Source organism: Neofelis nebulosa, chromosome 8 (assembly GCF_028018385.1).
Source record: "Neofelis nebulosa isolate mNeoNeb1 chromosome 8, mNeoNeb1.pri, whole genome shotgun sequence".
Lineage (NCBI taxonomy): Eukaryota > Metazoa > Chordata > Mammalia > Carnivora > Felidae > Neofelis > Neofelis nebulosa.
Genome location: NC_080789.1, coordinates 114,061,530 through 114,081,783, shown reverse-complemented (window position 1 = coordinate 114,081,783; position 20,254 = coordinate 114,061,530). Strand labels below are relative to the sequence as shown.

Sequence of the window (20,254 nt, the reverse complement as noted above, 5' to 3'; positions counted from 1 at the left end):
CTAAGAAAATTTAAAAGTACATACTTAAGACAGTAGTTAACCAAAAGTTAACCAAGATATCTAATTTGCATAAAGGAGTGTGAGAAAAGAAAGTGCTAAATACAAAGACAAATTTTATGAGATACCATCTACAAAGAAGGGGCTAAAAACAGAAATAAAAGACAAGAACAGCAAACAGCACACGGTTCTTGTATGGCTTTAAAGAGCAAGAAGATACTAACTTTAGACTTTGATATACATGCACCTTAACACTTATAAGGCAGGGTTCTCAACAGCAGCACTACTGACATTTAGGACCAGATAATTCTTCATTGTGGGAGCTTTCTTTCATATCATAGGGTGTTTGATAGCACCTCTGGCTTCTACCCACCCAATCAATGCCAATAGCCCTCCCCGAGTTCTAACCACCAAAAATGTCCCCAGACATGGAGTGTCACCAGGAGGCAAAACCATCTCCAGCTGAGAACAACTGTTCTAAACACTAAAATAATACGCCTGAATTAGATGGATGATTGAACACTTATTTCCTCTCAATCCCCACTAGAAGTACTCAAATACGCTTTAATAAAAAGACCTAAACTCCCAAGAACAGGGAGAACACAAGAAGAGACAATAGTCACAAAACTCTGGAAGCTGAGAAGCAGATGAACAAAAGACTAAATTATCTGCAAAGAGCAAAGTCTAAAATGGTGGGGGTAGTGGGTGGAGTTGGAGAGGGAAGTGAAATCCAACCACTTTACAGAGCAGAATCTTCAAATGGCTCAGGAACTGACAGTATTAGGTCCTCTTTGAACTGGGGATGAAGAGAGGGTATTGCAATGAGCACTAAAATTGCCAGAATCCCTTTCCTTCAGGCCTGACCGCTAGGTGTGCACCCTTCCCTTTTCCCAGCAGAAGTACAGGAATTCACTCCCTCTTAAGAGGGAAAAAAGATTCTGATTTGAAAGACAACACACACAACTGGGACATGAGTACCAAGCAGAAAGAGGAGAGACTAAACGCACACTAAATGCTGACTACCAAGACCCTGGCAACCCTTACTTTCCTGGAAGATTTTAAGACTTCTGTGAAGACTCATTAGTCTAAAAGGAAAGACCTAATGGTTCTGACATTGGAGACTCCCTACAAGCAGTTGATCCATATAGCCATAAAGTGAAGTTCAAAATGCTTTCCGATTTTGAGAAAAAATGATTTCCAACCTAGAATTCTATGCTCACTCAGGCAAGCTATCAGTTAAATATAAGAGCAGAATATAAACCTTCTCGGGGCACCTGGGTGGCTCAGTCAGTTAAGCAGCTGACTCTTAACTTCAGCTCAGGTCATGATCTCATGCTTTTTGAGATGGAGCCCTGCGATGGGCTCTATGCTGACAGTGCTGAGCCTACTTGGGATTCTTGCTTTTCCTCTTTGCCCCTCCCCTTCTCGTTCTCTCAAAATAAATAAATAAACATTAAAAAAATATATAAACATTTTCACACATAAAGTCTCAATATTATATAATGTATGCAACCTTTCTCAAGAGGTTACTGGAAAATGTGCTCCAGCTACTATGGAAATAACTATTTTGAAACAATCTGTGCAGAGACTGAGACTCTCATATACAAATCAATCTCATGTATTTATTAAAATGGAAAGCTAAAAAACATACTGAAAATTCCTGTGTATACTTCAAATTCCTTTAAATTATTCTGTAATTTAATTTAATCCCTAATTCTTCCAAATTATTAGATTTTACTTTATTATTCATACACAGGACAATATAATTTTAAATCTTTCTAGATCTACAATTCAAATAATTTTCCCAACATTTTTCTTATTATAGTAACACATGAGCAAATTTCTCTCACTATTCTCGATCTCATTCTTGAACACTAAAAGTACAAGTTACCACCAAACCAAAGCTATAAATAACCAACTGAAAAATAGGACGAGAAGTTATTAACTACAAAAAGCTTTTAGATTCTGCTAAATACAAGATGTGCTACCTGATTTTTCCAGCTCCTATGTGACTGGAGTTCTGTTTTTATTACACAATCCAGCTACTTTCTGTAAGACCAAGGTGTCCTATGCGGGCATAGGGGCTTCCGTCTATCAAACAGGAGACTTTAATTCCGTTCTATCAATTCTACCCAAGCCTCTCCTGCATGTTTGAACAGTCCTAAGGAATCCCTCCAGACTTCTGACATGAGAGTTACTCAAAATATGGCTGGCCAAGTTCACTGCACCAGCCTCAAAGAGGTGAGACAAAGGTAGGGGACAGGTAGTATGAACACTTGATAGAGAAAATAATGACTTGAAAGTGAATGGTCAAACTTTACAGGGTGGCTCATTTATAGCAAAGGATTACATTTACTCATTTTCCTTACATATAAATAAAAAGTGATGTTGTACCTCTGACTGACAAAAACTGGGAAAGTATCTTAGTCATACCACACCAATATAGAAAAATGTCTGTTTTAACCAGTTAATAACTTTGTTTTTATTTGTTTGGCTAAGTCATATCTGTATTTTCTTTCCTTTTTCTATAAAATGTCACTGATTCAGCAATAACAATAACCAAATTAGTATCTTCTATAACTGGCACTAAGCAACTTTGAGTTAATTCTGGAACTAGTAAGTACATTATAAGGTTAGCTACTGTCTATTAGTTAGATATTAGAAAGTAGCATGAATATAATGAAACTTGGAAAGAACATTTAGTATCTTAGAGATTTCAAGTGTTCTACTATTTTAATACCAAGAAACAAACCTATTCACTTCTTTTATCCTGAATAATAGAAACAGAAAATTTGGTAAGTCACTGGTTGATTTCCTTAATCACTCATACCTCTTGGTCTCCTGGACTCTGGAAATCTCCTTTGCTTATGCTTGTGTCCCGAGTCCAACGAGGTGGTTTCCAGGTTCTTTCCTGTGTTCCTCTGTTATAGTAATAACATCGCCCTGAACTATCTTTATGAGTTTCCCATTCTCCGTTAATCTGAATTGCTGGGCTCCCAGGCAGTGGGGGGAGAGCAGACTGGGATATTTTCAGTTCTTGTAGATTAGCATAGACAGGAGAATCTGGGCGTCCTTGATTTGGAGGGGTTGTGGCCTGTGGAAAATGTGAAATAGTCATGTTTAAACTGGCATAACATTTACAAATAAAAATTGAATGAAACATGAGACACAGAAAATACATACAAATTTATTTAAAACATACATACAGATGTATATATTCTTTCTAAAGAAAAAACAATGCAATGGTATTAATATTCATGATTTGGTTAAAGAAAATATAAAAGTTTCAAATAGAATCCAAAGTGTACTTAGTAACTTTTCCTTATCCTAAAAGAATCGTGCACTAGAAGTCAGGATCTGTGGGTTTCAGTTCAAGATCTGGCACTAACAAGTTGTATGACATTGGATTAGATCACCTCATCTCTCCAAAACTGATTTTTTAAATCTCTGTATATGAGGGGATCAGATTAAATCACACCAGTCTCCTTTGTCTCTAAAAGTCTATCATTTCAGACAATCTTTTAAAACACAAAAAGCCTTACACCTGGGTAACTCAAAAAACTACCAAAAGAAAGATTTTATGTTCTAAGCTCTAATATTAAATCAGGAATACATAAGTGAAAGATAAAGGAGATAAATTCTTCAGCTAAGAGTTTACTACATTCTATTCCTTCTCAACTAATAATTTCTCAGTTGCCATAAACGAATCATTTAATCTCTTCCTAGATTCCTCATTTGTGAATTTCCTAACAGTGGAAAAATAAGCATTAGCAGGAACTGATTTACATGCTTAATCTCAACTTCCAGCTTTACTTTTTATTTTTAAATGTCTCACTAGATGTCAGTCAAGAGCAGAATATTCTTCAGACACTTTGCATAAGGACACTATGACTGAATTTAAAATTCTAATAGCTGAAGAAAAAAAGCACATGTCTGAGAACACCTTTCTACACTGTGTATTCATATTTGTATATGTATCTTTCCTTTTACCACAGGGTTTCTCAACCTGGGCACCATAACATTTTGGGACTGATAATTCTTTGCTGTGGGGGGTCTATCTTGTGTGTTACAAAATGTTTACTGGTATCTCTGGCCTCCACCCACTAGATGATAGCAGCATTCCCCCACTGTGTCAACTAAAAAGTCTCTAGACATTGCCAAATGTCCCCTGGGGACAAAACTAACCTTGACTGAGAACCACTGCTTTACTATATAAATCCTAGCATTATATGCAGATGTTTAATTACATCTATAATGTATCCAGAGTTTTATGAATGCTTAAAAATACTGAATTTAAAAAGGGAAATGTGGATGGATACAGAGTCAGTTATATTAAAATTAAAGTACTTTAACTTCTAAAATATTACCTGCCTATAAAGTAATTATAATGAATCTAAATCAAAGAATAAGATTTAAAAGAGAAAACAGTAAAATAACTCCAAACATGAATACATATGTAAAATTGTTACCTTGGTTTTTTTACACATAGTAATTATGCACAATGATACAAATTAAGACTGTTTTCCTTGAAATATTAGCTGTGAATTTAGACTACCACCGAACAGCATCTTTCTATGAAGAAAATCTATGAAGACAGATTTCCATGTAGTATTTCTCTTTGAGAGTAATTCCATATCCTGGTGAATTAGCCAAGGTAACAATGTTTTTCTCTGACTACAATGAACTCTGTTAATACAACAAATAATTCTATGTAGCAAATCATTTCCCAGAACCTTTTCTAGAGAATATTTATTCAACAAGTGTTAAAAGAAATTCTTACTTTGCTCCTGATATGTTACTAGACTTAGGGAAACAAAGAGCCAAGAGACAGCCATTTTCTAAAAGATGTTCATAGAAAATTCTACTGATAGAAAATTCTACTCTATCTTTAAGAAACCACCAAGTCCTGTTATTTAAACAGTGCAAATTTAAACAGTTTTTCTACTTAAAAAAAACTGAAATGCTTCGGGGCGCCTGGGTGGCACAGTTGGTTGGGTGTCCAACTCCTCGATTTTGGCTCAGGTCATGATCTCATGTGAGTTCGAGCCTTGCATCAGGCTCTGGGCTGACAAAGTGGAGCACGCTTGGGATTCTCTCTCTACTCTGTCTCTGCCACTCCCCCACTCATGTTGTCTCTCAAAATAAACATGAAAAAAAAATTGAAATGCTTCAACACAGTTTATAAGACTAGCGTTATTCTAAATGGAAGAAAATTATAAACCAACCTTGGTTATAAATGAAAATATACTAAGTAAAACATTAGTAATCAAATCTAGCACTGTACTAAGTAAGTAAATCAGAAAAAAAAACAGAAATGTTAAGAAAGTCCATCTTTAGGAACTCTCATACTATAATTCTTTACATTAACAGATTCACATAATCCTCTCCACAGACACCATTTGATAAAACTCAACGTGGATTCAGGATAAAACTCTTAGCAAGTAAGGAATAAGTGTGATGTCTCCTTAATGTGACTTTAGAAATTACTATTTAAAATGAATATCACAGGGGCACTCAGTCAGTTAAGCTGAGTGGGTGGCTCAGTCAGTTAAGTGTCTGACTTTGGCTTGGGTGATGATCTCACAGCTCATGAGTTCAAGCCCTACATACGACTCTGTGCTGACAGCTCCGAGCCTGAAGCTGCTTCAGATTCCGTGTCTCCCTCTCTCTGCCCCCTGCCCGCTTGCACGTGCTTCCTCTATCTCAAAAAAATAAACATTTTAAAAAGTTTTTTAAAAATAAAATAAGCATCACAGCAAGGATTGATAAGAAGCATTTTCATTAAAAGAATAAAAACTAGGATGCTAAATATCACTGCTTTTATTCTACACTGTATTGGAGATTCTAAGCAATGTTCTAAGATATAAAAAATGAATTAAATTCATAAATACCTAGAGGAAAAAAAACCCTGATATCTGACAATGACATAACAAATATCTGGAAACCCAAGTCCAGAAAAACTACTAAGAAATTTAATAAGTTGGCCAGATAAAAGATCATCTGATCAGTTTCTCATACATGAGCAATGACACAGTGGAAAATGTAACAATGTAAAAAAACCTCATTCACGATAGGAAAAGAATATAAATAAGCTTTAAAAGAAATGTATAAAATCAAATGAGGAATATGTACTTATAAAACCTTCCTTAGGTGCCTAAAATTATATTTATCTATTCAGACAAACCTTTGTTTCTAGAGGGAAAAAGTTATCTTGTAAACATGTGATTTCTGCAAAAAAAAAAATCTATAAATCCTACAAATTCAACACTATGTCCAGCAAGCAGTATAGTTAGTACACTGCCCAGCACAAAGTAGCACTTAATGAAATTCGTTGAATGAACGAACAAACATGTGAACAAAAAAATACAAACACCTAACGCCCAAGTGAAAGTGAAATTCAAGGACTTGGAACTGGCTACATGTGATAAAGAGAGAAGAAACTAGAAAAACATCTATATTTCTAGTCTTGGGAAAGGATGGACGGTTGTGTCACCATTTAAGACAGAAACTATCTAGGGGCGCCTACGTGGTTCAGTCGGTTAAGTGTCCAACTCAAGATTTCAGCTCGGGTCACGATCTTGCCAGTTTGTGAGCTTGAGCCCTGCACTGGGCTCTATGTTGAAGTGCAGAGACTACTTGGGATTCTCTCTCTTTCTTTCTCTCTCTCTCTGTCCCTGTCCCACTCATGTTTTCCCCTCTCTCAAAAATAAATAAACTTTAAAAAAGTATCTTAAGAAAAGAAACTATTTATTTTATTTTATTTTTTTTTAAATTTTTATTTTTGGGACAGAGAGAGACAGAGCATGAACGGGGGAGGGGCAGAGAGAGAGGGAGACACAGAATCGGAAACAGGCTCCAGGCTCCGAGCCATCAGCCCAGAGCCTGACGCGGGGCTCGAACTCACGGACCGCGAGATCGTGACCTGGCTGAAGTCGGACGCTTAACCGACTGCGCCACCCAGGCGCCCCGAAAAGAAACTATTTAAAAATGAACTGGGAGCCAAGCACTTAACTAGGTGCTAAGGTTACAAACATGAACTAAAAAATGTACTGTCTTCTGGGACTTCGTGATACAGCAAAAGAAACTGAAACAAAAGCTCATTTAAGTGGATAATCAACAAGACTCTAGAGCTACGCATGGGATGCTGTGGGAGCTAAAAGGAAAAAGACCTGGAAACAAGTGACTGAGTTCTAGAAATGAATAAATAATAAGAGTCAGCCAGGCAAAAGTTGGGGATACAGGAGGCAACACAAACAAAAGTTTGGGGAAAAAGCATGGCACAGTCAAGGAATGATGTGACTCCTACAGTACGTAAAAGGAGCAGCAAGACGGAGATCTAAGGAGAAGCAATGACAGAACAAGGAGGGCTGAAGACTTTAAGGCAGGAAATACACTCTGGTTTAAAATTGAGAAATATTACGGAGGGACACACCAGAGGCGGAGCGCTGTTAACGCTGGCACAAAGGTACAGACAGAAGATGAAGAAAGCTACAATGAGACAAGGATGGTGGGAATGAAGCAGCAGGGCCAGACTGAAGAAATAATGAGGTTACATTAGCATACGGACTGTATGTTTGTTTATGTGAAGTATATTTTTATTTTGTGTGTTTAACTACAGGTGAAATAATGCCAAGATAAAGAACAGGACAAAAAGAAGCGAAGAGGGATTCCATTCAGATTGTATTAGGTTGATGTGCCTTTTGAAAATATTCACAGATTGTGTGTTGGCTACAAGGATGGGGAGTTCAGTATAGAAATGAGAGCTAAAAATATAAATGTAAGTCATCAGCATACAGGTGGGGCCATTACCTTAAGAGAGTAGAGTATCCAGAATGTGAGGAGGAGGAAAACAGAACTGTGGAGAATACTAAGCAGTTGCTTTATGAATTAAAATGCAAATATAGGTATAAAGTTAGCACAGGGTTTAATATGGTGACCTCTAGTGTTGTTATTGTTATAATTATTATTGCAATTACTATAATTAAAGTACCAAAGTTAGAGGATCTAATAAAAAAGGAAGAAAGGAAAGTCTGAAATAGAAGAGCTAAACAGGAAAAGGTGGTATTTAAAAAAATCAAAGAGAAGAAAATTTCAAAAGAAGGGGAATTTGACAGTATCATTTCAAAGAATTCAATATAAGGGCTCTGGAACGAGTATTAGATTTAACAATTAAGGAGTCATTACAAGACTTCAACTTCCAGTCATGAAGATCCCAAATTATCTCCCTGCCACCAACATTCAGAAAAGGGAATGAAATACAGGAAACGGGCATTTTCAGGCATTGTAACAACAAGCAGCGCAGGACTGTGATCTCAGGAAAGAAGAAACAAATGAGGTGTCCCCTGACCACTCCAAGGCTTTCTGCCTGGAGGTAGTTTCCAGAAATCAGCACAGGAAGGGGAAACCTATACAGTTTCACTGACTAAACAGTACAGAGATAAAGGTTTACATTTCTTATTTAAAATATCAAAGGGAAAAATACAACAAATGAAAATAATTATGCAAGTATCAAATATTGCAAAGAGAGGACAAGGAGAATGGTCTCTAATTTTTCCAGGAATCTCCAAATTTTGTTGATGTTCTTCAAAATTGATAAACTAAGAAATCAAGGAGAGTTATGTCTGAAATCAAGAAATATAATAGCAATTTTAAACAGAATGACATGTAGTTAGAAGAGGTTTATTGACAATGAATGAATGGTAAAATTTTAATATTTCACATTCTTACTACCAGTTAAAATTTTTGACAGATGTTCATTTGTATGTTGCTCATCTACTGTCAGAAACAGTATCTGGTAGAAGACTTTTGTTTTCTTAATTAAGAATTAACTTAAAGGGCGCCTGGGTGGCTCAGTCAGTTAAGCGTCCAACTTCGGCTCAGGTCACCATCTTGCAGTCTGTGAGTTCCAGCACCGCACAGGGCTCTGTGTTGACAGCTCAGAGCCTCAAGCCTGCTTCAGATTCTGTGTCTCCCTCTCTCTCTGCCCCTCCCCCACTCATGCTCGGTCTCAGAAATAAACATTAAAAAAAGAATAAAAAAGAATTAATTTCATGATTAAAATCAGTTTATACTTTAACTTCCAAAGTATACAGAAAGAGAACAGAAGAGGATTCAGTATTTTTATTAATACTCTCATCTCTGACAAAAAGAAAACTGTGTATGTTTATGTCAATTGCTCAAATCATTGAAAAAAACTGAAGAAAAATGCCATTTCTGTAAGGCATTTCCTTAGAGATCACTAAGGATTTTCCTCAAGAACTTTTAAAAATATAAATTCCTGATAGAAAAAATAGTATAAAATATCAAACTAAATTTACACATAAATAAATACAGATTAACTACAAAGAGGAATGTAAATAATTATACACCATTTTGTCTAGTGAACCAAAAATACTTTTTTTTTTTTTTTTTAAACAAACACACTCAATGCTGGTGAAGGTTGAATGTAAGAGCTTCAGTTTACTGCTGGTAACTTCAGTTAGCTGAACCTTTTTGCCAAACAGTTTGGCAAGTATGTTTCAAAAGCTTTTATATATATTTTTAGAACGCTGAGCAGAGAGGGGGGGAAATCCTAAGTATAGAAAAAAGTTTTTCCCACAAAGATGTTCATTCCAATGTTATTTATCAGAAATAAATTAGAAATCATCTAAACATTCAGCAACAGAGGAATGGTTAAGTAAATAATGATATATGAGGCAATAATATATTTTTTTTCAGTGAGGCACTGAAAATGTTAATGATTTTTAATAACACAATAAAAATTTTGAGGTTAATGAGAATAGCAGAATATAAAGCTGCTTCTAACACTAAGTTCCAACTAAGTTCCAACTAAAAATTTTAAAGTATGAAGAAAAACCAACTAAACATGGTCATTTTTCTCTGGATAATAGGATTATGTATGATTTTTTATGTGCTTTATTTCCCAATTTTATTTTCCTCAATAATCTGGGGCACTTGCCTAGTCCAGGGGACTCACAAAAGTGACAGCAACAGTATTAACACTATGTAAACTAGTGTTTCTTAACAGGTGGTCAAAGGATGATCTAGATCAGCCTCATTTAGGAATGCTTTTTAAAATTTAAAATTCTTGGGGCGCCTGGGTGGCTTGGTCGGTTAAGCGTCCGACTTCGGCTCAGGTCCTGATCTCACGGTCCGTGAGTTCGAGCCCCGCGTCGGGCTCTGTGCTGACAGCTCAGAGCCTGGAGCCTGTTTCGGATTCTGTGTCTCCCTCTCTCTCTGCTCCTCCCCTGTTCATGCTCTGTCTCTCTCTGTCTCAAAAATAAATAAACGTTAAAAAATATAATAAAATAAAATAAAATTTAAAATTCTTGAGTCATATCCCAGAGACACTGGGAAGTGGTAGTCAAGAATCTGTATTTTTAAATACTCTATGGGATCCTTATGTGTACTATTGTTTGGAACACACTGATAAAATTAAATCTTCCTGAATGGACTCAGGGCAAACTGGTACCCTTGGTCCAACAAGTTTGTATTCTAAAAGGCTTAAAGATAATTCTGAACTCCACACCCCCAGTTGTTTCTTAGTCTACAGATAAGTCAAAGAATTAAAATAAAAGAATAAGCAACAAGAAGTTCTTCCAACATATGAATCACATAAAAATTAATTTTCTAATATTTATAAGACTTATGCATTGTGCCCTTAAACTGAGCAAAAAACCTTGCTCATGAATTGTAGACAACAAAATAAGTGATTTTTCATACAAAACAAAACAAAAAAAAACTTTAAAAGGAGAACAAAGAAACAAAGTTAATTTTATGGGCCATATATCTGTCATTAATTAACAACTGAATTGGGACTAGTACCTCTGCACATGACCCAATTTTATATTTAAAAAAAGACTTGGCCTGTTCCACTTTGTCTATACATAGACTAAAATAGTCCTCCCACTATGCACAGAAAGAAAAAACTGGGGAACCACACATATATATATAAGAAGGTAACTTTAAACTTAGACTCTACCTGAATCCTTACTTTTTTAATACCAAAAACATGGAGATTCGCTCTCTCTTTACTTTTTAACATTAAAGTATTGCTTCTAAAATAAACTTCAGAGAATGGCAGAATATGTATTAACTAAGGAGCTAGGCCCCTTGTTTCTTAAATAGCATATGCCACTCAGTACTAATACTTAGTATCTACCTTCATAATAATAATGAATTACATTTATATAAATATGCTTATATTTATATTGCTACTTAGTAATATAGTTGATTATTCAACCAATGTAAGTCCCTGCAGCCTATAATCATATCTCTGACTTAGTATGGGTAAAACAAAACAAAACATTTACCAAAGTATCAGACTCCAAAACAAAATTTAAATTATTTTTTAACTCTATTTTAATTGATGTGGAGAAAAGACATTTATATGCCTTTGGTAATTTACCTGCTTAAACTCTGCCTTACCATAATTGCCAATTATCATAACATTGGTCCAGTCAACAGAATAAAGGACAAAAAATAGCCAACAAGCCCACATTCAGTTAAAGTAACAGTAAGGGGCGCCTGGGTGACTCAATTGGTTAAGCATCCGACTTCGGCTAAGGTCATGATCTCACAGTTTGTGAGTTCTAGCCCCATGTCGGGCTCTGTGCTGACAGCTCAGAGCCTGGAGCCTGCTTCAGATTCGGTGTTTCCCTCTCTCTCTGCTACTCCCCCACTCACACTCTGTCATACTCTCTCTCAAAAATAAACAAACATTAAAAAATAGTAATAATAAAAAAATAGGTGGTAAAATTTGTTTTAGTTTCACAACTGAAAACTGCATATTAATTTTAACTGAAAAATGTTACTTTCCAAAAGAAATCTATTCACTTAAAGCCAAATTTTAGGGAGAAAAACATATATTACCCTTTGTTTGATAATTTTAAAATATAAAAACTTAAAAGCTTTAATGTTTATATCTCTCTTTTTTAAAGTTTTATTTATTTATTTTAAGAGAGACAGCATGAGCCAGGAAGGGGCAGAGAGAAGGAGGGAGAGAATCCCAAGCAGGCTCCATACCATCAGTGCAGAGCCCAATGTGGGGCTGGAACTCATGAACTGTAAGATCATGACCTGAGCCCATATCATAAGAGCCAGATGCTTAACCAACTGAGCCACCCAGGCACCCCTCTAATATTTATATCTTTAAAGCATGCCTACATTAAGATTTCAGTGTTTATAGAATTTACTATGGAGTGTTCTATGATTTTACTTACTTAACTAACATTTAAGAACTAATTATGAGCTGGGTGGGAGATGAAATTGTGACAGTCCCTATCCTTAAGGGCCAGCAACCTAGTAAAGAGGAAGAGACAGATAATAAAATGATTCCAATGGCACAAGCTAAGTGCTACAGCGAGCTATGTCTACAGGATACTCTAGGAGCACACACAAAAAAAGTGGCAATAAACAAGGAGGAGAGGGTGAGACATAGTGTGGAAGAAAGGTTCACAACACAGGTTTAACTGGATCTATAAAGGGAAGCAGAGGGAAGCAGGAGGGAGCCAAGGAGGTCAAAGGAAGTGCTGAAGGGCACTCTGAGTACATTTCAAAATCTGTTTTTAGCTAGCATAACACAAAAAAATAAAAACCAGCCTTTGCATAATAAAAGATAACTGGTAGCTAAAGGAAGTCAGTACTGTGAAAAGCTTTAATAAATATTATTTTCATGGTTTAAAAACAAAAAGCCTCTTTTCTGTATTATTTTTTTCCTATTTATTGCACTCAAGGTTGCTCAGCTCCTCTAGAGTTTGATACCTTATATTCATACATTAAAACATTTTAGCTGCTTATCTTTCACCTTGTTTCCATCCTCTTTCCCTCCCCTTGGATCACCTTAACTGACAAACCTCAACAACCGCTTCCCAACATCAGAGATCTGTCACCATTTCTGCCTCTCCCTTGACAGACAGTAAGAAGGCAGGCCACAAGTACGAGAGCTGTGAGGCCCCATAAAGGCTTATTTGTAGGAAGCCATAAACAAACGTACTGATGAAGTCATTTCTGTGCTGCCGACCTGCAAAACCAGATGCCAACTGACAACAGTGCAAATGTGCCATGCTGTCAACTAAAATCACTGGGAGCTGAGGATAATCAGAGGGTGGACAGATAAGAGCTGACAGACACCACAATAAAAGGGACCCATACAGACATAGTCATAAGGGTGTGTACAATTAGGAAGTCTGTCACAGGTAAAAGATTTGCCAAAAAAGAACAAAAGACCTATTTCCCTTAAAAACTAGGCCCCCACACACAAAAAAATTAAGCCCACAGCTCTTTCAATAATTCTCTGTTGTGCCCTCACATGCATCTCTTCCTACAGCCTTACTATGCTGCAGCTTACTTCTGGGGTACTCATTAGACTGCACTACGATCGCAGATTTACTCGTTTGCCTTTCCTTCTAACACGTGATGATCTTCAAGGCAGAAATGTTTGCCTTGATTATCGCTTCATCCACAGTGCCTAATACAGCACCTGCACACAGTAAGCACTCAATGCACCCCTTAATGAAAATTATTTCATATAACTAAACAAGCTATCATGGAATCCATACACTGAAATTAACTCCTTACCGCTGTTTTCATAGTCTCCTTGGGAAATCTTACCTAATTTTACTGCTTCAATAAAATCAAACTCTCTCTCTAACATCCACCTCTCTCCCCTAAATGACAGACATGTATTTTGAAAGACCTACTATCATGGATCCTCCACACATACCTTAAATTCCTTACATCTTCCTAAACTTTTTTTTTTCTGTAACACACTATCTTTGAATATTTGCCAGTTCAAATAACAGCATCATAAGCTACTCAGTCAGAAATCTCAAAGTCATCTTGTGTCTCTTCTCTTTACTCCAATACGTTCCATGAATTCTTCCTAATATACCTTAAATTCTTTCCTCTCTTACCCTAAGATAACTACCTTAGTCTAGGTCCTCTTCATCTATTTTGCTAAATGATTACAAGCACCCTTGGGGGTCAACTGTCTCCATTTCTTCACCCTGTCCAATTGGTCTTTCACAGTACCACAAATCTGATCTTCTACTCACCTGCTTTTAAAAACATCAATGAATATTTCACTGACTATAAAAGAAGTTCAAATACCATAGTAGAGAATTTAAGACTCTTAACACTCCAGTCCCAAAGAATCTTTTCTGCCTCCTTTCTTTTCATTCTCTTCACATTCTTTGCTCTAAAACCCCATGTTACTCACACATCTATTATGAATGTCATGCTATTCCCCCAACTCCAACCATTACCTTCAAATATTTCTTTATCCTTCTATCTGGGATATCCTGTCCCTAATCACCAATGAGTAAACCATATATAAAACCATAAAGAGCTGGTTCAAAGGTCACTTTCTCTCTGAGACACTCCTCTATTCCTCAATGCAGAATGTACAGGTTTCCTATGCATCTACAGTAGCACAAATACAAATATAATGACAGCCAGATAGGTCATTTAAAATTTTCTAGTAGCCACATTAAAAAGGCAAAACGAGGTGAAATGAATTGTAATAATATATACATTTAGCCCAATATATCCAAAATACCAGTATTTTACCATATAATCAATATAAAAATTCTAAGTCTTTAAAATCCAGTATTTTATAGCATATTTCAATTTAGATCCCAAATTTTCAAAGTACTTAATCTGTTTGTAGATATCATAAAATTTACAATTAAGCAAATTCACATATGCAAATTATTCTATATTCGTTTTTAAATTTAACTTATAATAACTAAAACTAAAATAAATTCAGTCCCTCAGTCTCATTAGCCATATTCAAGTGCTCAACAACCACACATGGCAACTGGCTACTGTATTAAACAGTATCAATCCACAGTGTTTTGTATCCACCTCTACTAATTCCCCCCCATACTACATTATACTTAGTTGTTATTTTTCAGTCTCTCCAACTAAACCTGAAGCCCCCCAAGAGTTTAGAGCAAGATCATGTCTTAAACACACTGTATTTTCAAAATCTAGAAACAAATTAATAAATTTAAGATGTCTTCTCAAGCCCTGACTCAAACATTGATAATTTTCCCAGTAACTGCTTTCCCAATACATAGAATATTTTAAAAAACAGAAAGATAAATGAAACAGCTAAGAATATTTATTGATGAAACCTCATTATTGTGTTGAAAGTACTCAACCAGATACGCCTGTCCTTGGTCAGTTAAGCAAACAAAATTCTCCACTAGGACATTATGCTGAAATAGCAAGACTTAGCTACTAATTTATACTGATGAAGCAACATGCAATGGCCTGGTATGCTGCCATTCACTATCGCAAATCTCTCTCCCTAGGGACTTGAATGGTAACTGTATGATCAGCATTCAGAGGATGACTAAAGAATAAAGAATACTCTGTTGTGAAATTTCTAGAGAGTAAAAAGTTTGTGGTAAAATCACCCATGGAAAAAAATGCATCTGGCTTTACTTGTTAGAAAGCATTTAATATAAATACAAGTTTAAGCTTAGATGTTGAGGTTTCTGGTAATAGCCAAAAATATAATAAATTAAAAACAAATACAAGATCAATCCAAAGTTACATGGTACACATTTAAATGGTTGACATACCGTCCTGTCATTTTCATGACTGTTCTTTTGTTTTTTCAAAAATAAGATTCTGAAGTAAAATATTCTGAAAAACTCATTATCTAAGGAAAATATAAATTTTCACTTCAAAAGAGCACAACCAAATAAATGGGTTTCTAATTTACTTCATGTACTAATTTGTTAACAAGTCCGTATGACAGGTACTTGGATAATCTATTATTATATTAATTCTAAACTGAGTGCATAGTTTACAAAGTTTAAAGTATTATACGCTTAAAACTGTATTGAACACCTTATACCTATACAAAGCAAATAAAAAGTAGATGATTTTCTATCATTTTAATGGCCACTTTATACTAAAACAAGAAACATTTAAGCCCTGAATTCCTTAAAAGATATTCTAAATACGTATTTAGACACATATAGATGAACCTAAAAATATAAAAATATATCCATAAATTCACACACATATGCATTCATAGATGCATGAAAAAAATTAAGACTATAAGTTTTATAACTTATTTCATGGAATTATGGCTGGCTTGGCTTACCTGTATTCTCTTATTTATTCTGAAATGAGATTAAAAAGAAAAAATTTGTGGAAGAGAAAAAGGCCATTAGTTTTAAATCTATACAACAATTCTGGAATGATCTTTAAGAAATTCTACAACATAAGCTACAAAAGCAAGAACACACTGATGATACCCATGGAGTTCAAAATTCAAAACTTTAAGTTTACCCAGAAAATCTAGAGTAGGCAAGGAAGAAGGGCTAGTTCACAGTCATGAGTATTTTGGGTTCATTCTAAATGACAAATGTAGTCACTGTCCTTAGAATTAAAATCCTCATAAGTCACAATGAGAATACAATTCCCATTAGCAAGTTCTCCAAGTTGCTAAGGAATAAAACAGGACAGGGGAGAGAAGGGAAAGGTAAAATGGGTGAGACAGAATGAGAATGTTGTATAATGACAGCAGTGAAAAGTCTAACACCTCTTTGAGCAGTTCATCCTAAAGTTTCATAAACTGAGGCCTGTCTAGACACTAGGTAATCATTCCCAACCATTCTCTCTTTGTAACCATCACCACCATCCATTTCCAGAACTTTCTTCATCTTGCAAAACTGAAACTGTACACATTACACAATAACTCTCCATCCCCTCACTCCCCAGCCCCTGGCAACCAACATTCCACTTTCTGTCTCTGAATTTGACTACTCGAGTAGTGGAATCATACAATATTTGTCTTTTTGTGACTGGTTTATTTCATTTAACATAATGTCTCCAAGATTCATTCATGCTGTGGCAGGTGTCAGAATTTCCTTCCTTTTTAAGGCTGAATACTATCCCACTGAATGGACATACTATATTTTGTTTACTCATCTGTTGATGGAAACTTGGGTTGCTTCTACCTTTTGCTATTAAAAATAATGCTGCTATAAACATGGACATACAAATATCTGTTCAAATCCCTGCATTCAATTCTTTTGGGTACTGTGATGATTAATTTAGTCAACTTGACTGGATTGAGAGGATGCCCAAATAGCTGGAAAAACATTATATCTGGGTGCCTCTGGAAGAGATCAGCATTTACATCAGCAGACTAAGGCAAGAAGACTGTCCTCACCAAAGGAAGCTGGCATCCTCCAAATCTGCTAAGGGCCCAAATAGAAGAAAAAGGCAGAGGAAGGGCAAAATCACTCTCTTGCATGACTCTCTTGTTTCTTGAGTCTTAAGACGTACACAAGGACTGGGGTGCCTGGGTAGCTCACTTGGTTAAGTGTTCAACTTCGGCTCAGGTTAGGATCTCATGGTGAGTTTGAGGCCCATGTTGGGCCCTGTGCTAGCTCAAAGCCTAGAGTCTGCTTCAGATTCTGTGTCTCCCTCTCTCTCTCTGCCCCTCCCCCACTGGTGCTCAGTCTCTCTGTCTCTCAAAAATAAACATTAAAAAATAATTTTTTTTTGAAGACTTAGACAAGGAGTTACACCATCAGACTTCCTCAGCTCTCAGACCTTCAGCCATGGACTGAACTACGCTATTGGCTTCCTTGGTTCTACAGGTTGCAGACAGCAGATCTGGGACTTCTTAGCTTCCATGACTGCATGAGTCAATTCCTATAATAAATCTCATATATATACCTATTTATACCCTATTGGTTCTTTTTCTCTTGAGAACCCCAATACCAATAAGAGCCCTTTTCTTCTCAAACTCCTCAGTAAACTTACCATTAGCTCTAAAGGTCATCATTCAAAAAATAACATTGATACCTTGCATGTTTTCCACTTCCTGACATCTTACATATATATGAAAGACCATTAATCTAAAAGAAGGAAAAATCAGGGACGCCTAGGTAGTTCATTCAGTTAAGCGTCCAACTTCGGCTCCGGTCATGATCCCGCAGTTTGTGAGTTCCAGCCCCACATCCATCTCTGTGCTGACAGCTCAGAGCCTGGAGCCTGCTTCAGATTCTGTGTCTCCCTCTCCCTCTCCGCCTCTCCCCACTTGCATTCTTTGTCTCTCAAAAAAATAAATAAATACTTTCTAAAAAATTTTTAAAGAGGGAAAAATCAGCAGCTAAGTTTAAAAGCAATTTAATCTTGTTCCTCTTGACCTCCTCATATATCCTCATTGTAAAAGAGAAAAATATAAAACATTCTAGTTATATCCCAAAGTACATGCAACAAAATTCATCCAGTAAATGCACTTGAATTCTACAGAGTTAATGCTAGCCAAAACTGCAGTTTGTTTTCCAAGATCTTTAGTCTCCTTTTAGGGCCTTTCCAACCTCTCTTCCTCATCAAAACTAGTTCTCAGTTGGAACTTTTTTTAAAGCTCTTAAATACAAAAGATACATTTCCTCTAAGTCAAATCAACTACTGACTCTCTTCTAAAGGCTCAGAATTACTCTATCCTGTTCCAAGACTCACTTGAGACATGTCAGTCCCCTTTGCTTCCGAATCAGTTATTTATATGTTTGCTCCTTTTCATCAGGTATCTGAACGTTCAAGGAGAAATAAAAACATTTCATTCAGGCTTCAGAAGTCTCTACATATAAAAACAGACAGATGAGAAAATCTGTGACAGAGATCTAAATTAAGATTTACTAACTTCTTGTTTACTGTGTCTGTTTAGGATACTGTTGCTCTTCTGAATGACACATACTGAAAGTGGCATAAAGATGCCTCGTTCCTTGTAGGAAGGAACAAGTCTGGTTATCACAGTTTTCAGTCTTCATATTCTATTTCAGTGAATGCACTAACATGAAAACTATTACATAACAATAGTGATACAGCAAAGCAAGTGACCATTATAATTTGGTATGTGAGCATTTTATTATATTTTACACTTATTAAAATGAGGCAAAAAATAAAAATGGAAAAATAATAGTATAGTATAGCATTCCCCTAGATTTCCTTATGATACAGAGAAGGCAAACTATAATCCAAATGTAGCTTGTAGTCTATTTTGGTAAATTAAGTTTTATTGAAACATAGCTGTTTTCAGTAAAACACAGTTTTATTGAAACATACCGTTTCCATATGGTCTATGGCTATTTTATGCTACAATGCGAGTTGGATTCTTAGAACAGAAATCATATAAGCTCACAAAACCTAAAGTATTCACTATCTGGTTCCTTACAGAAAAAGTCTGCCAACTCCTGTGAAAATGCCCTCCTTGTATTAAGCTAGATTTTATTAAAACCAAGTACACAAGAATTAGATGGGTATGTATTTTACTGCATTCTTCCAAAGTAATTAGTTTCAATAATTACAAAATTTAGATCTGTTCAGCATTAACATTATCCTATAAACCTCAGAAAAGATGAAAAGCTACAATCTTCAGCTTTTAGGTTACCAGTGAGTTTCAATTGATTTTCATAATTCACATGCAAGTTTTATTACCTATTTAAAAGACAAGCATAGTTCTCTTAGCTACAGAAAGAGTTCTCACAAAGGCCTTTAGTGAGTTCCCTTAAAAATTTTTTTATTTAAAAAAATTTTTATATTTTAAAAATGTAAGGTGGGACATCTAGGTGCCTGGGTCAATTAAGCGTCTGACTTCGGCTCAGGTCATGATCTTGCAGTTTGTGAGTTTAAGCCCTGCATCAGGCTCTGTGCTGACAGTTCAGAGCCTGGAGCCTGCTTTGGATTATGTGTCTCCCTCCCTCTCTGCCCCTTCTCCACTTGTACTCTGTCTCTCTCTCAAAAATAAACATTAAAAAATTAAAAATAAATAAAAATACAACATTAGTACCTAGACCAAATCAGACACACAAATTAAGTGTAGAATCTCTAGTTTTAAAAATTATTTAACTTATTCTTCCCCACATATTTTCCCTCTGACCTCATATCCTATTCATTGCCTTATCCTACTTATTACCTGCATTCCAACAAATCACCTAACATGCTCACACTTGGCTCTAGTTAAAAAAAAAAAAAGTCAATACAGACTAACAGACTGACACTAGGCTGGCAAGGTTTTTTTTCCCCCCTAGCTTCCTTACTAAAAGTATATTAAGTGGTATTATTTCTATTTCCTACATGTCAGGAATTTTTAAGACAATGAATGGGTACTCTTCATATTTTGGATCTAATTCTTATTTTTGTACTACTATATTTTAGTTCTTTGCATTCGCAGAACAGAAAGTTAGTGCTGTGGGGCACGTGGCCAACTCCTGATTTCGGCTCA

At 35.8% G+C, this 20,254-nt stretch overlaps 1 protein-coding gene across 4 annotated transcripts in view; it reads right to left on the bottom strand.

Annotated features, from left to right (window-relative positions):
* ARHGAP12 (Rho GTPase activating protein 12) overlaps positions 1-20,254 on the bottom strand; it is a 121,601-nt gene that overhangs the window by 53,463 nt on the left and 47,884 nt on the right. For all 4 annotated transcript variants that reach the window (XM_058681540.1, XM_058681539.1, XM_058681541.1 and 1 more), the window contains exon 4: positions 2,828-3,091. In XM_058681540.1, coding sequence (XP_058537523.1) covers positions 2,828-3,091 — 264 coding nt within the window. The remainder of the gene's footprint in view (positions 1-2,827; positions 3,092-20,254) is intronic.